The following is a 16,651-nucleotide window of genomic DNA, read 5'->3' as shown; positions in this document are numbered from 1 at the left end:
GTGCTCAGGGGGCCCTCTCATCCCTTAGTCTAGACTAAGAGGCAAGCCACACAGAACACATCCAGTGTGTCGCACAATCAGGTCACAACCTTGGCAAAAGCAATGGGATACACTTTTGTCCATCCCAAAACTGCACAAAGGAGGTATCCAAGACCAGGCAAGGACAGAAGGGGAAATCAGGAGTGGGTTTTGCAACCACAGTGGTCTGGCTCTAGTTCCATTGACTCATATTTGTACACCAAACCCCACAGCAAAGTGCAGCAAACAAAAGCTTTTCCCTCCCAGCAGTGCTCACAGCTGAAACATTGCCTATTCCCACTGCCATCCTGCCTAGCAGTGCTTGGGGCTCAAATCCAGGGGTCCCAGCATGTGTACAGTGTCTGGCATCCAGCTGGGCTCTGGTCATGGCCAGCAGCCCCACATCCAGCACTTGGATACTCCAGGTCATCTGAAATGATGGAACTGGGCACCAATCCAGTTCAGACAACTGGCTCCTATCTTCAGGTATTGAGTATTTGTTCAAGAGTCAAATCCTACTTCCCTCATCTTTGGAGGGAAAGAGAGGTGAGCATGACCTGTCCTTTAACATGAAATACATTTGTCTTTTCAAGTATGAATGACTTTCTGAAGCAAATGGTCCAGGTCATCCCAGATAAACATCCTAGTCAAATCCCAGCTTAGCTAATTTCTAATGAATGGAGCTACAGAGTAAAGTGCATCCCAACGACCTTGAAAGGGAGGACAGAAATAGCAAGGCTCTGGAAATCAATTCACAAGACTCATAAAATGAGGAATGATCACAAACCATCAAATACTATCCAAAAATGATTCCCCTTTCTCCTGAAATTCCTTCTAAATTTCCAGCCACAGACAAGAATCCCTATTCCTCAATATTTTTAACTCACATTTCTCTCTCAGAGCATTGCACATCAGCCTGACACATGCTCCTTCCAGCCTCACATTCCCAGATGCATTCCCCACGTTGGCTGCAAATAGCTCAAGCTCTCTCAAGTTTCACAAATCTTCCTTTCCCATCCACTGCCATGGGCACTGCCCCTTTTGCTACCTCAGGCTGGTATCAGATGCACAGTATTAATTGACATCAGCCCTGTGCTGGACCCGAGGGTTGCTTCTGGCCCAGGTACTCTGCCCTCTCCCCCTGCCCTTCTCCAAACATTACCTCTGCCACTGCAGTGCAGGGCTGGGAACAGAGCCCAGCCTGCTCCTGCCTCCCCAGCTCCTCAGGAACAGAAAGGCACTGGGCAGAGCAGAGGGGAGCTGAAATGTGGGCTGGGTCACTACAACACAGGAATGGCAGGAACAGGTCAAGGGAAGCCAGACAAAGATGCTGGAGAAGAGGATTCAATGTCCTGGGCATTTTGTAGGGTATTTTGTAGGAAGCAAAATCTGCAGGATAGGTACCAGTCCCACAGCCAGACTGTGCTGATCTCACCCTCTTCCCCCAGCTTCTCAACTTCTTCCAAAACTAAAATGATTTTTGAGTATTGTTGATGCTTGAGGGTGTCCTTTCTGGTATCCATGTTGTGACAGATCCACATGGCATTGCCCACCATTGTGCCCCAGGTCTCCAACATCAGTGTGGCCTGAGGGCCCTTCTCCCCTCAGAATTCACTAAATTGTACAGCTTAAGTCTCTGAAATAATTTTATATTCCACCTCTATAACATAGAGACAAGGGATTCAGAAACAGCCACAGTGATTTTCAGGTTATAATCACACCTTTCTTCTCTAATTCCCCTTTCTCTTTCAACTACCTCCTCTGAAACCCTTTCAAAATGCTGCTGAGATAATCTCTCTCCTCTCTCTTTCTCCCCAAACAACTCCAAGTCTAAAATGCTTCTGTCTCTGACACTCTCCCTTCAGTTTATTATTTATCTTTATCATGCAGGCTCTTTTATCCCACCACAGCTCACAGGGTGTTAGGGACATAAAGGAAATGTTCCCAAGGAGTGTAAGGATCACAAGTGTGATGTCAGATCAGATTATTCCTAAACAATCCCACACTTACATAAACAGAAGGCAACACTCAACAAATGAGTAGTGAGAAATAAAAAGGGTATAGAGAAGTAATTATGATAAAAACATGTGAGTTTGCTCAGGAATACTGAAATACCAGGAATTTTTCATTTTTTCTTTGAAAACCTGCCTTTTCTCTACATACTTTGGATAAGAGAGGTCAAATGGGGTCTTTGGCCTCTTTTGACCAACATATTGGCTTCTCCTCAAGCAAATATTCCTGGGAAGGAGTAAAAAAGACACACAACACTTGCAAGCTATCACTGCACAAACCCAGGAGATTCCTCACTGAAGAACCATATAAAAGAAAACTGTAACAGAGCCAAAATATTCTCCTGTGACAGCCAAGCTTCTTGCAAGTTCCCAAATAAGGCCATGACTTTGAAGAGTGTGTCTTTTCAAAGCCTCATTGATTTTCATTGCCTGGTGAAGAGGCACATTGTTTATGTGCCTGGGTGTGCTGATATTCCAGCAGGATGAGATGGGCACAGCTCGGGCTTTCTCTGGTTTGCAGAGAGAATGAACCAGATAATCACAGGAAGCTCTTGAAGGCTGACAGCCCTGCTCTGGCCACTGTTTGGGAGTGATTCCTGGGGCAAACTCAAACTGGAAGGTGTGAAGATGCTAGCAGGAACAGCCAGCATTTCCTAGCGCTCTGGGAACAGACCTCAAGTGAATTTTGAAGCACAATATTATGTTCCACCTCACTTTCCAAAGTTCAGAGGCTTTTGCATCAAAGTTAGGGTTCTTGTTAAAGTTCAGCACATGTTTTGGAGAATTTCTCTGTTCTTCAGATACCAGATTACTTCTATTTAGAGAAATAAATAAAGAAAAAAAACCCCAAGCTTTGGAATTGTATAATCTTTGCTGCATCTAGTTCATATTTACCATCCACTCCTCTCCTCAAGGCTCTCCTGTATTTTCAATGTGGCAAATTCTTGAAAATGATCAGGTGCTTCAGTTCAAGTTTTACACTTGTATCACAGCACTGTTTCACACAATTCTTTGAAAACAAAGTCCATGCTTACATAAAACCCTTCTCAAAGACTTGGGGGGCTCAGCCACTCCAGCTCCCTCATCTTCACAGTTATGGTGGGTCCATTCCCTTAATAATCATACAGCAAAAAATATACTCACAGAACTTCAAGGCCACCCAGAGAAAAGGAAGCAAAGCAGTCAGAAAATGTGTCAGTAGAGCCTGTGTGTATTGAGGGCATGAGCTACTCAGGTGATGCTGCTCTGTAGTACTACTGAGGCACAGAGGAGACAAAAAGCCAGAGGGAAAGAGTACAAGCCAAAGCCAAGCAATACATCATAGTTGTACCTAAACACCAAGAAAATCAAAATTGGTGGGATGTGACTTTAGGCAACTCCCACAAAGCTCATTTCTTCTGTCCATGTGCTGTGTAGCCCAACAGTGTGGGTGGCAGCAGGGTGTCTCTTGCTCAAAGGGTTGACCTGAAGTGAGTTCCCACCCTCTCGACCTTGATCACACATTCACATTCCTGTCTTCACCTGTGGAGCACCATGCAGCCACAAATCAGGTGAAAAGGTGACTAAGCCAACAGAAAACTGATGAATTTCCTTTGCCTGGATTAACAAATTAACAAAACATCCCACAACAAAATGAACTCATGAACTGCCACAAGACAAGAGCAGTGGGAAAGTCCATCTAGAGCCAAGAGACAGTAAATACTTAATTACACTCATTTAGACCTAACTAATAAACTGTTCTGTAAGGTTTATCTGCATGAGAAAACTCTAGAAAGGTAATCTGAATTAACATTTCTGTAATGAATGAAACCACATTAGATCCCTGCAGACACACTCATTATTAATTAAATCAACCCTATTTCATATTTGGTATCATTTACTGTGATATGAATTAAGCTTAATCAAATTAAGGTCACTTGAATGCTGAATCAGATAATATATACAATGGTTTAATTTAGTTTACCTAATTTACTTTACATTCACATTTTTGGTGATTTGGATTAGTTTTCCTTCAAATCCTTGCTCAGACAGCTCTCTCAGAATAGAGAGAGACAGCAAAAAGCTGAGGAGATGCTGCAAAAATTGTCCCCAAAATCAGCAGTTTTGAGCTGTCAGTGAATTCACCCCCAAGGAGAGGGGTACTCAAAGCTGTGCATCCCATTGAGGACACACTGCCAGGGCTGCTGCATGCTCAATATCCATAAAGGGTCTGTCTTCACTAAGGCTCCCTGTCCCTGTCTTCACTAAAGTTCCTCTGGTGCACGGAGGCTGCAGAGAAAATCAGACCCTGGAAGTCTTCACCTCATCCTCCTGCACTGCAAGGGCTGAACAGATGTTGATGGGCCATGAGAAATGCATGTCCTGAAGGAAAATGCGACAATCCTCAAGGAAGCTGAAGCATTTGATGTGGTTATTTTTTAAATAGCAGGTCACAAAAATATTTGACATGTTTTTTACTGTTGAGAAAACACAGCAGTTATCAAAGTTCTTGTTTGTAATGAAATAACAAAAAATCATAAAAGCCTGCTTCTTTAGGCAGACATGTTAAATTGAGATGCCATGTTTATTCACAGTTTTAAGGTCTTCTCATTTTGCTTACCCTGCTCCAACACATAAAAAGTCACCACTGAGTCTTCTAGCAAACTCCTTTCACATTCCTCTTACGTGACTATGTTTTTTACCATTAAAAAGATTTTTCTGTCTACACAGATGTGTAGACAAATGCACTCTGTCGTATTTAGGGCACCAGTCATCCAATATTTTCTGTGATGCAGGTACCATCTGTGAAACTGAGCTGCAGTTCAGGCCTATCATACTGAGATGGGTGCTGGGAAATCAGAGATGGAAATTGATATTAGATTATAATCCTACTGCATTCAAATAGAAGTCAAGGGCTCTAGCAAGGTCAGGCTTAACCTTTAATAAACAGGCATACCTTTAAATATTTTTCCAGGGAACCATCAGCTGTGTTGTTTGTTTTTCAGTGTCCTCTCAGGATTATCATCTTTTAAGGGTCACAAAAGGTGTCCAAACCTCTGAAGCAAAAGGATGATGAGGAGGCCCTGATAGCAACAACAGATAACAGCTGGCATCAGGGTGCAACTAAGGTTGCAGTGACAGACTTTGACCAAAGTGACAAAGAGATCAGAGACTGGAGCCCATAGAAAGCATTCCTGGGTGAGGAAGAAGGACTATTCTTTTAGCAATTTAGCATGGAGGTCCTTAGCAAACCACTGGGTTAACCAGACCATGCAGTGATGTAAATGTGAGCTCTTGCAAGGATGAAATCAGCACTGTGAGGAGGGTCAGACACGGAGCATCATTTCCACTTGGGCTGTCCTGCTGCCTTGTGGGGCATCACAGCCTTCTCTGCCACTCCCTCTGGTGCTGACAGACATTCACGCAGCTCCTTGGGGAACTGATTCAGGAGACTGAACCAGCTGGAAAGTGGGAGAACTGACTAAACCAGACCTGCACCCGTCCTCAGGGCAGCAGTAACATCTAAATGCTCACGCAAGGCATTCACCCTGCACACCTCTGACCACACTTCATGGCCTGAGAAATGTCCTTGTGTGGCTTTATTGCTCTTACAAACTTGTTTCCACATTCCCTAGCTTGCTGGCTCAGTGTCCCCTCTGCTATTTCTGTAACACTCTCATATTTAATACCATGAAATTTTAAAATAGTATGCTGGCTCAGGCTTTTTGAGCTCCTGCAAAGAGTTAGAGTCATGCACTTCCAGCACTATTTTTATTTAGCAAGCCAGGACAGAAGAGACAAGCAGACCCTTGCAGCTCACCCTTGGGTCACATCTTGAGGAATATAAAATTCCCTGGGGTCAATGCAACAAGCCCTGGGGGACCCCCCCAGTAAGACACACACACTCCTCAGCTACACTAAACACACTGACCATCTTTCTGTTCCCTTCTTATTTCCACTTTTGCTTGTGAACCCCTGAAAGGGAAGGACCCACCTCACCTGCCTCACCAGGATGGCTCTGGCAGCCCCAGCCCTACACACTGCTTCCCAGCAAACCTGCTCCTTGTACCACCTGCCACCTCCTCTGCTCCCCCAAGGGCTGGCTGGGGTTGTTCTTGACTTGCTGACAGGTTTTCAGGTAATAATTGTTCATTGGGGGTGGGGGGGGACATTTTAAACAAGATGCTTATATTCCTATTTGTATATGTTAAAGGTGAGGACTTCCATACAGAGGACAGGAATAACTTTTGTCTCCCCTCCTAAAAGCTCCAAATTTCCCCTGCTGAGTTCTGCCCTAAATGAAGAAGAGAGCCTTCACAGCTCCATCAGAGCCCAAGCCCTCCAACACTTGCACGTACACTTAAATTGATCACGGTCAGTGGTCCCAGCACAATGGCCATTAGGTTCCCAAACCCCCCAGGATGCTGTGCCCAGTAATCAGGTCAGGAATGTGTACAAGTCCTTTCAAGATTAAGGCCTTAATGCTGTAGCATCAGCCAGCTTTCTCCCTGCCTCCAGCATTACATGTGGGCAGCTGAAACCCCCAAGGATGGAGGCTGATGGCTCCAGGCTGACCTGCAGGTACAGGCAAGTGCCTGTGGCCAGCTCCTGGGTGTGTGATGAACCAGACATCCCTGGGCATCACCCAGTATGAGTAGAAAAGTTGTCCATTTTTTTAAAAGGTTGCAGAGTTCACAAGTTAAACCAAGTTGGAGTTCTAACTACTTGTTGTTAATAATTTCATGTTGTAATCCCCTGTTGTTAGTAGTTTTCCTTCAATTACCTGTTCTTGATGGTTGGAAATCCCCCTTTGTCAAGTATCTCCCTGCTGCTTCCTGGAAGATGGCACCCGGGACTGTGAGGAGGAGGTGACATTGGGGTTGGCATGCAAATGAGGAAACCCTTCACCAAATCTAGCAGGAAAAACCCTAAAAACAACGAGCCACCATGGGATTAAGAGATCGACGTGATGTCTAGACGTGAGGAACAGAATCCAGGGTCCACTCAGACCCTTTTTACCCCTCACCCTGACCTGAAGATGTCAGCTAGACAGAGGAGTTCGAATGTCAAACTGTAAAACTGGGAATCTCCTGGTGCTCTTGTGAGGATGGAAGCCCCAGCTCTGCCTGCAACCCAGAAGTCAAAGCTGCAATCTTCTTCCTCCTCCTCCTCTGTGCCACTCCTGGGAGCAGCAGCGGTGCGAGGGCAACCCCGCCAGCCCCTCAGTTCTTCCCACCCGAGCTGATTTTTAATAAAGGTATTAGAAAGGAGAAAGATCTCCTGCCCTATTTATTTCATGGCAGCCTTGGAGACAGCTGTGTGTGGTTCTGGATGCTGTGAGCTAACATCCGACAGTTCAGCACCAAATAAACACAAAGCCAAGAGGCAGCAGGTCAGGCTCTGGGAGAATCCATCGCAACACTGGGCCACCAGTGGAATCTGAGCTGGTGTTGGGAGCTGTGGATCACTTTGGTGACAGCTGACAAAGCAGCACCTCTAATGGACAATACTGCAGGTGCCAAAGTGTGATCAAGAGATGTAACTCCTTGTTCCACCTACTCAAAGGTGGTTCTTACTACCAGACAAGCAAGAGAATGAGCAGGGACAGATAAAGGACATTTTATTAAGCATACAGGTAACATGAACATGTAAGGCCATGTTTTCACTCTTCTCCTTACTAAATAGTCAAAGAAAGTAACTGCCTGAGAAGGCTGCTTTATTTGAATGATACAACCCTCACTTCTCAACGTAACAGCTGTGGCATCAAAAACAGACTTACATTCACCTAGGTGATGTATTTAGTTAATGAAAAGAAAGATTAGCATGCAAATGTGTTGCAGCACTCAACACTAATTCATAATGAAGTCAAAATATTAAAGCTACCTCATTCTGTCAAAATATACTCGTCCAGCATTTCTCTCATTTTGAATCAAAAATCCTTTTCAAAAAGAAATTCACAGATTATCTCAAATCCCACTACTGTTTGGCAGGTGGGAGCTAGAATGACAGACAAAACAGCCATGTAATAAAATAATTCTAGTATCAAAAGTATTTTAACTGGGTAATAAGAACAGTAAGGAGCTAACAGGAATAGGTACACACACAAACTGCATGAAATATGTGCTTATGGGGATGCTTTTAACCTGCCTTGTTTCTGATTTTTAAAATTTTTGTAGACGTCTTTTGATGTCCTCTGCACCACGAACCATGAATTGAACAGTGCTAGTCTGTTCAGTGCTGAAGACATATTCCTACTCACATGTAACAGACATTTCCAACTGCAGCTCTTACACTTGAATTTACTAATTTCAGCTATCCTTTCATCCTGAGCACTCAGCAGCCCTGGGTGTGTTTAGCTGTCCCTGCTGCATGCAGGCACGCACCCTCGGAACATCGCTGCAGCCGAGCTCCTGAACCGTGTACAGCTGGGGAAAGAAAAGCAGTCAGCATGCAATTAAAGGGATTATGGTGGCCATGGCCCTGCTTCTTGTTAATGCCATTTCACTGCATTTTCTAGATCTCCTCATTACTGAGGGAGTGGCTTACTGGCAAGGGATAAAGGCAGGAAGCTACACACATGCTAAGAAGCAGCGAATGATGGGAATGGGAAAAGAAGAAAGGGGAGGAAGGAATGAATGGATGGCAATACATAATGAACTTTGCTGTAATGCTTAGCATTTACTACAGAGATGCTTGTCATCCTCAGAAATGCTTTTTGAACAGGAGACTCCAATCCAGCAAAGCAAGGACTTCAACAGGACCAAACTTAAGCCTTAAATCCAGTGCTAGACTGAGACCCAGCTACTTAATCATCTTAATTCCCTCTCAGGTAAGAATTGTCATCCTCCAGCACATAAAGCAATGATGCCAAAAAGGCTAAGAGATTTAGCAGCTGCAGACCAGCCCAGGAAGGACAGCATGCCTGCACCACGGAGCTCACCCCAACAACAAGGACTGGGGCTGGCCAGCCTTGCTGCAGAAACACAAACTGCTGGAGCATCTCCCTGTGCCTGCACCCGTGGCACACTTGAGTCACTGTACTACACAGCCTGCTTTGCTTTTTTTTATCTTTTACTCTCTTTTCACAGAAGAAGATGTCTATCCATCCTGACACCTATGTGAAGCTGAAGAAAAACAGAAATACAACTGTGAGATCTCAAGTTGCAGGAATGACACCTACTGCCTGGGAAATGAACTGCTCACCTAAATGAGATCGAACTCGGTGGTGAGGAGCTTCCACAGAACAAACCAGCACGTGGACATGAGCCAGCAATGTGTGCTCACAGCCCAGAAAGCCAACTGAGTCCTGGGCTGCATCAAGAAAGGGTTGGCCAGCAGGTAGAGGGAGGTGATTCTGCCTCTCTTTTTCATTCTGTGAGACCCCACCTGCAGTGCTGCACCCAGCTCTGGGGTCCCCAGCACAGGAAACTGGGACCTGTTGGAGTGACTTTTAAAGTCCCTTCCAACCCAAACTGTTCTGTGATTCTACAAAACAGGTCCAGCCCCAGTGCTGACTGTGAGGGTGATCAAATGAAAGCCCACAGAAAATTCAGTCAGAGAGGGAGGTTCAGTGATTTAAAAATGGTGTTTAATTCCTGATAAACAGTATATAGAACTCAGGGCAGGTAGAAACACCTCCATCATGAAGTCAGGTGAAAAGTACCTTTTTTGGACAGGGAACATGATTAGTAGTTAGAAAATGCTCATCCATACCAACAGCTAGGCTACACAGTTTGTACCTCAAAGCACTAGGGAGCCTGCAGTGGAAGGGTCTGCAGAGCATAAGAGGAAGAACAGGAGCAGCATCTTAGTAAAATAAATATTTTAATTTGTAGTAACAGCACTTCCTGAAGAAATGGTTTCTTGAGCATTTCTGGTGGGAACAGTGCCACAACCCAACTTATATATACACCTTTTGCATATGGAAAGTGAATTTTCTTTTCTTCTGTCTTTCTATGTAAAGACTTCATGACCCAGCTCATCCTACCAAACCACAAGTGGCTAAATCAGCACAGCTGAGGGGAACAAGAATGGGAACTCAGGAGAAATGTATAAACTAACACTGAGCTTGAAACAAATTTAATGCTTGAATGCCTGCATCAAGAAGGAAAGTCAAAAGTTTCTGGCAGCCACATGTCTCTGCAACTTTAGGACTATGGAATACCCAGTGAAATGTAATGCTTCACTGTTTGTTGTTGTATTACAGAATGGCACTTTGGATAGTCAGAAATGTGAAAGTTTCCAGGCTCAAATGTTTGGTAAGGACTTACCCACTCTCTCTCATCTCACTAATAAAGATAGCTATCCTTAATGCTCCTACAGCTCTCAAATGATGAATAGTTTTGGAAAGACTGTCAATAATGTTTCAAGCATTTGCCCAACGCAAAAATGTAAAGTCTCACAGGAAGAAGCATTCTGCAGTGCTAAATACACCAGAAATGTTGGGAGAAAATAATTAAACTATTTTCAGTTCCACAGGGTCACAACCTGGACTGAAACACACTTGGAGTGTTACTGGGTGATGTGCACACACAGCCATGAACCCGGAGCTGTCCCAGGGAAAATGTGCCAGGTGAACCACGAGGTTCCTACAGCACAGGGCAGAGCTGTCCCAGCAGCCCAGATCCTGGGAACAGCTGCCCTTACCCTGCAAAGCTTCCCAGGGTAGCAGGAGCAAGGTGGACTAACCCAGGCAAGGCTGTGTGCTGCCATGGCTGGCACCCTGGCACCCTGGCTGGGGTCTGGTGTCCTCTCCCTGGGCTGCCTGTGACAGGGACAAGGGCTTTAGGGGTGTGCTGATCAAGTGTGCTGTGCTGGTTTTCGGCCCTTTCCCCTCATTAGGGCACATCAGATCAAAAAGCAGATGAAATGGAAATCTTGGGTAGGTGACTGCAGACAAAATCTGCCTGAGGGCCAACAACAGGCCCAGACAAGGAGCAGTGGCACAGTTCCTCCACCTCTCCTCCCTGCCCCTGAGAAACTGAGCCCAGGCCACAAGGCTGAGAAAAACAAAAAGGAGGTTCTCCTTTTTGCACTGTGGGTCCCTTGAGTTCTGCCAAATGATGACTATGAGGAAAACAAAAAACATATAGGGGCAATACCAATGTACAGCTGGGGCAGTTTTTGCTGCTTACCTACTGCAGTGAAGGACAATACCAAAACATCAGTGAGATTTCTTACATGTAAATAAAGAGTGGATGAGATAGTACTATGGTTCTGATTCAGCAAAAAAACCCTGAAATATTTATAACTACCTTCTCAAAAAAAGAAAACCTGCAGCTCATTCAACTTATTTCAACTTATTTTATTTCAATTCTGTAATTATTAGGATTAAAAATTAGCTATAATTAATTTCACTTCAGCAGCAGTTTTAGAAATATTTTCTAAAGTTCCATACTGCTCCTTACACATTGCTCAGAACTGAGCGAAGCTATGACACAACAAGAAAAAGGAAAGAAATCATGAAACCTACAGGATACAGGAAACTGAATTGAAACTGAATTGTGTTTGCACTTTGGAAAGATTTGTATGATTTCTTACAAGATATACAAATATTTAAGTAAAATACTTCAAAAGAGAGAAGTAGCCAGCCATGTGCAGACAGACTATGCAGACACCTCTAATTGTGACACACTTTAATGGAGCTGTTCTGTATCAGTGTATCTGCTGTTTAACATGGTTTGAGTGGCCCAGGAACAGGCAGAAGGGACACAACACACAAACCCACAACACTGAGTTAAACAGACCTGTGCACATTTGAAAGATTATCTTCAGCCTCAGTCACATCACTACAAAATACAAGACAAAAATACCCAAAAAATGAGGAAATGAACAAAAATATGTCCAGAATCTATGCTTTATTTTAGAGAGTGGGGAAAAAAGGTTGAAAGTATACAGAATAACAGCATGAAAGAGGCACAGCTGGCCTGCCTGTTCCACAGCCTGACAGTCAGGGTACACTGATGGGAACCCAGCATTGCCAATGGAACACCACTGCTGCCTTTACATGGCCACAGCCAACGTGGCACTACCTTCAGTGGAGCTCCAAAACCTCCTGACAACGAGTTTATCTGCAGCTAGAGCTTACCTAGCCCTCTAAAGATCAAGGATGAGCTAACAAAAGCAATTTTCTGTCAGCAGCATAGTGCCCACACTTGGGATTCTGCTGACCAAACCATGACAGGCAAAGGGCTGGGAGCTTTCCTACTGAGAAAACACTGACAGATCTGCGTGGCACTGACAGCTTGAAAGGCTGCAAACCCAAACATATCCAAGGCAGGGCTGTGGAGGGTGGTCAGACAGCTCCCAGGTGACCCCAGGAACACACAGCCACACACACCAGCACACAGCAGGAGTCAGAACATGGCAGGACAGAGCCTTTGAATTAAACAAAAATTAGCTAAGTTACAGGCATATTGCTCCAGCTCAGAAATCAATTGCTAGGTGACAAGGTTAAATTATATTTTATAGCCAACTTGATTTTATTATCCATCTCAGGGTGTGCTCCTGCTTTTCTACTGGAAACTCTGAGCTACAAAGTCCACCAGTCCAGTGAGGTTGGTAATCCCAATTTTGATGACATTATAAATAAAAACATCATCTTCTCCCTTATTTTTTACAGATGCAAACAGAAAGAAACAGTAAAGGGAGAAAAGTTAGGAAATAACACTGTACATGCAAGTCCAGTTACCCTCCATGCAAACTGAAAGAATTGGCAAGACTCTTGAGTTATTTCCTGAACTGCTTAATGAACAGATAATGGGGAGGACACTGAAATGCTCAATACATTGTGTTTATTGATATAAATGTAAAGACTTTGCTTGCTTATGTCTGAAAACAAAAGGGTTAAGAAGTATAATGTATACACCTTCCTGTTATTAAAACAGATTTATGCTATGAATATTTAGTCCTCTTTTTCTCAACATGTTGCTCCGTCCATTTAAACTAGAGCTAAATACAACATATTTTTCAGATTTCCAGTTGATAGCAATATAAAAACCTCAGAACAAAAAGGTTGACTTTAGCTGAACTTTAAGGTGCTCAGTGACATTGTTTTCCCTCACAATTTCTGTGCTGAACTCATTACTTTGGCTTGGATTAAAGCATGTTAAAGAAGTAAGGAGGTATAATTTTAATCTGAATAATCCTGTTTAGAGGCTGGTTCCATCCCTAGATATTAACTGTATGTTCTGTTTAGAAAAATACTAAGTGCTTAAAGTGGGAAGCTTGTCCCCCCACCATTGCCTCAGGAGCACAGCACAGAGAGCAAATGTACACTCACTACAGCCATGGCAAAAAGAGAGATGGATTTTTTCAGGGATACACACAAAATGCTATGTCTGGTTTTTATTTTTAAGAATAGGGGCCACTGAAACACAGATGCCTTATAAACTACAGGTATGACTAAGAAATTACAGGTTATGCCTCTGTTGACAGAATGTAAAAATTTTATTTTCAGCCACAGCGATATTCATAGACATTTTCCCAAACATGAGCTAATTTTGTTACTTCTAAGAATAAATGAATATCCACTGTCAAATAACCCCTACATTTCTTGTACTAAAGCAGTATTTTTGTGTACTAAAAAATAATAGCACCTCTGCACTTTAACATTTTCCACACAGGGATCCTAATCTGTTTTTGAGGCAGAACATCTATTATAACCTGTTTTATTACTAAGGTGGCTGGTACACCCACTATTCACACACTTCATACCTTTGAGGTGAAGACATAAAGAATTATCAAAAAATGGAAACCATCACATAAATGCAATAGTGCAAAGAATAGCACTGTAATCTATCCACCACAAAAAGCAGTATAAATAAAACACACATGCTTAAGCAAATGTTTCAAGGAGGCTTTTATTAAATGATTATGTAGCCTGCCAGGGTATTTTGGAATTATACAGCCTGTATTTATTAAACAAGAATTGTTATTGGGAAAGGTTTTAGGTGATTTACAGACATATATTTACTGACAAGTACAATCTCTTCAGTAATGTCTGTATATGCAAGGGAAAAAATCTGTAATGGAAGCATTTAAAAACAGGAATCCATTAAAAACCCAACAAAATAATAATGTGCATTAAGTATGAAAGTGGTATTTATAACAAAAGACTAAGTGTGATGCACCTGCAGATGCCAGGTGTCACGTGGGGAAGCAGGAAAGGGCAGCTGCCCAAGGACACACCCAGCAGCACACACAGACCAGCTCTGGCTGCCTCAGCTACAGCAGAGGAGCCTGGGGGTGCAACCTAGAGAAGCATCCCCCCATCATTGTCAAAAGTGGGGATATGGGGAAGTTCTGGAGCCTCTCCTGGAGTTAAGCTGCTTTTTCCTTCCAAAACACCCTGTGGCTGACCTCTCCTGAGAGTGCCTTAGCTCTCCTGGTGGGGATCACTTTGGGGACATTATGATACCCTGATTCACAGTCTGTCTTGGTGGGTCTCTCCCCCTGTTCCCTCTTCCAACAAAAAGTGCAACCACCAACTGTGGAAGTCCATGTGGAGCAGAAAATCTTCAATGGGAGAAACCCAACATTGTTGCAGCCTTCCAATCTGCCCATGGTGCCTTCCTGGGGTGAAAGGTGGGCTTATGAGTCAGTAAGTCAATTTTCCTTCTTCCTGGGAGAGCTCTAGCAACCCTTCTGCATGGGGCAAGGGTTCTCCCAAGCTGGGCTCCTAAGTGAGCAGGAGGGAGCAAGGGGAAACTTCCCCACCATCTGTTGTGTTTGATGACTTCTCCCCAGAGGTCTCTGACTCACATTCTGATCACACCAGGTGAGACTGATGCAGGCACACCTTTTGTGTGGAGACCAGAGACACATGGCCACCAGACACATGACACAGCAGGTCTCTGAGTTTCTGGCCCTTCCCAAGAATGCAATTTTAAGCAAGTGAGAAAAATTAATGGTAATGTAAATGGCTAAAAAAATTTGATGCATCTCCAAGCCTTCAACACACACGATGGTGCCAGGAGTAAATGTAACTGTAAATGCAGGCAAAGCCTTTTCTGGACTCCCACTGCACTTGCTAGGAGCAATGCCAACCCTGCAATTCAGGAACCAGGCACCACAGAAAAATATCTGGCTTCAAACTGTTATTTCCATTTTTAAGGTTTCTCAAAGCAATTTCACTTTGCTAAAGATAATTGTTAAGTGGGAAAATTCACTAGTATTAAAGATGAATCAGGGACTGGGTTGCTCCGAGATACTGACAGCTCAAGCGAACTCGAATAAATGAGGAGAGAGGTTTGGACGAGTATAAACCAAAGCAAACAACGTTTCCCCTCCATCCTTCCACCAGGAAATTGGGTTGGTGGGGCTTTTTTGCCCTTCCTCTCACAGCTGACAAATTGACCTCGGGAAAACTACGAGCAGTAGCATCCCTGCTGCCTGAGGAGAGGGAGACTGGAGATCCGGCACGGCCCATGCTGGATGCTCCAGAGAAATATCCCATCTCCGCTCCTGCGGTGCGCTCCTCGTTCCCCTCCCCTGCAGCCGCTCTCCCCGCCCGGGCTCCTTTGCCCGAGGAAGCTCTCGCCGTTCCCCCGGGCTGCACGGCCCGGCCCTACCGGGCGGATCCCGGCTGCGGGGCCCGGCACCACCGGGCAGACACCACGGCACGGCATCACCGGGCAGATGATACCAACTAACAGGGCACGGCATCACCGGGCAGATGATACCAACTAACAGGGCACGGCCGCACGGTCCGGCAGCACCGGGCACATCCCTGGCTGAAGGACACGGCAGCAGCGGGCAGATCCCGGCTCCGGGGCACCACAGCACCGAGCACATCCCAGCATTAGGGCACGGCAGCAGCGGGCACATCCCGGCTGTTTCACAGGCGCTTACAGCCTTTTGTAAGCGCCAGATAATCTGTCAGATGGACTTAGGCACTGACAGTCAAACATGCCAAAAACGTCACCACCCACTCCTGCTATCCATCCGGTGAAGGACTAGGAAGCGCCGCATTGCTTAACCTCTCCTCCGCCTTCCACTCGCACAGGAAATCCCCACCCCCACGGCGTGACACCACCGCGGGGACAGCGATCCCCCCGCCCGCCCGGAGCTCCGCGGCCGCGCTGCCCGGCGCATCCCCGCCCGCACTCACCTCATCTTCCCGGCGGGGCGCGGCGGCGGCCGGGGCCGGAGCGGGGCCGGGACCGGGCGGTGGCGGCGGCGGGACGGGGGGGCTCCGGCGGCGGCGCCGCCCCAGCGGCAGCGCCGGGCCCCGGGGCGCTAGCCGGGCAGCGCGGCGCCGGGCAGCCCCTCCGCCGGCCCGGCCATGTTGCCGGCTCCCGCCCGGCTGCGCTGTGTCTGTGTCTGTGTGTGTGTGGGCAGGACAAAGCAGCGCCGCCGCTGCCGCCCGCCCCGCTCCGCTCCCACGCGCGGCGGGGCCGCGCCGCCCCCCCCGCCCCGCCCCGCGCCGCCACCGCCCCCGCCGCGGGTGTCGGGGGGAGCCCCGGCCCTGCCCGGCCCCGCCGCGGGTGTCGGGGGGAGCCCCGGCCCTGCCCGGCCCTGCCCGGCCCCGCCGCGGGTGTCGGGGGGAGCCCCGGCCCTGCCCGGCCCTGCCTGGGTCCCCGCCCGGCGCAGGTGGGGCGGGAGCGGCCCCGCACCGTGCGCGGCTCCGAGCGGCGGCTCCG

The 16,651-nt window shown here is 46.2% G+C and overlaps 1 protein-coding gene across 1 annotated transcript in view; it reads right to left on the bottom strand.

Moving 5' to 3' along the window:
• The window catches only part of EVL (Enah/Vasp-like), a 147,056-nt gene extending 130,825 nt beyond the window's left edge, over positions 1-16,231 (bottom strand). The window contains exon 1 of the mRNA XM_066551830.1: positions 16,120-16,231. Within this exon, the coding sequence (XP_066407927.1) occupies positions 16,120-16,124 (5 nt within the window). The 5' untranslated portion in view covers positions 16,125-16,231. The remainder of the gene's footprint in view (positions 1-16,119) is intronic.
• Positions 16,232-16,651: the final 420 nt, after the last annotated feature.

The sequence above is a fragment of the Molothrus aeneus genome, chromosome 6, assembly GCF_037042795.1.
Source record: "Molothrus aeneus isolate 106 chromosome 6, BPBGC_Maene_1.0, whole genome shotgun sequence".
Taxonomy (NCBI): Eukaryota; Metazoa; Chordata; class Aves; order Passeriformes; family Icteridae; genus Molothrus; species Molothrus aeneus.
This window is presented reverse-complemented; position numbering and strand designations above follow the sequence as displayed.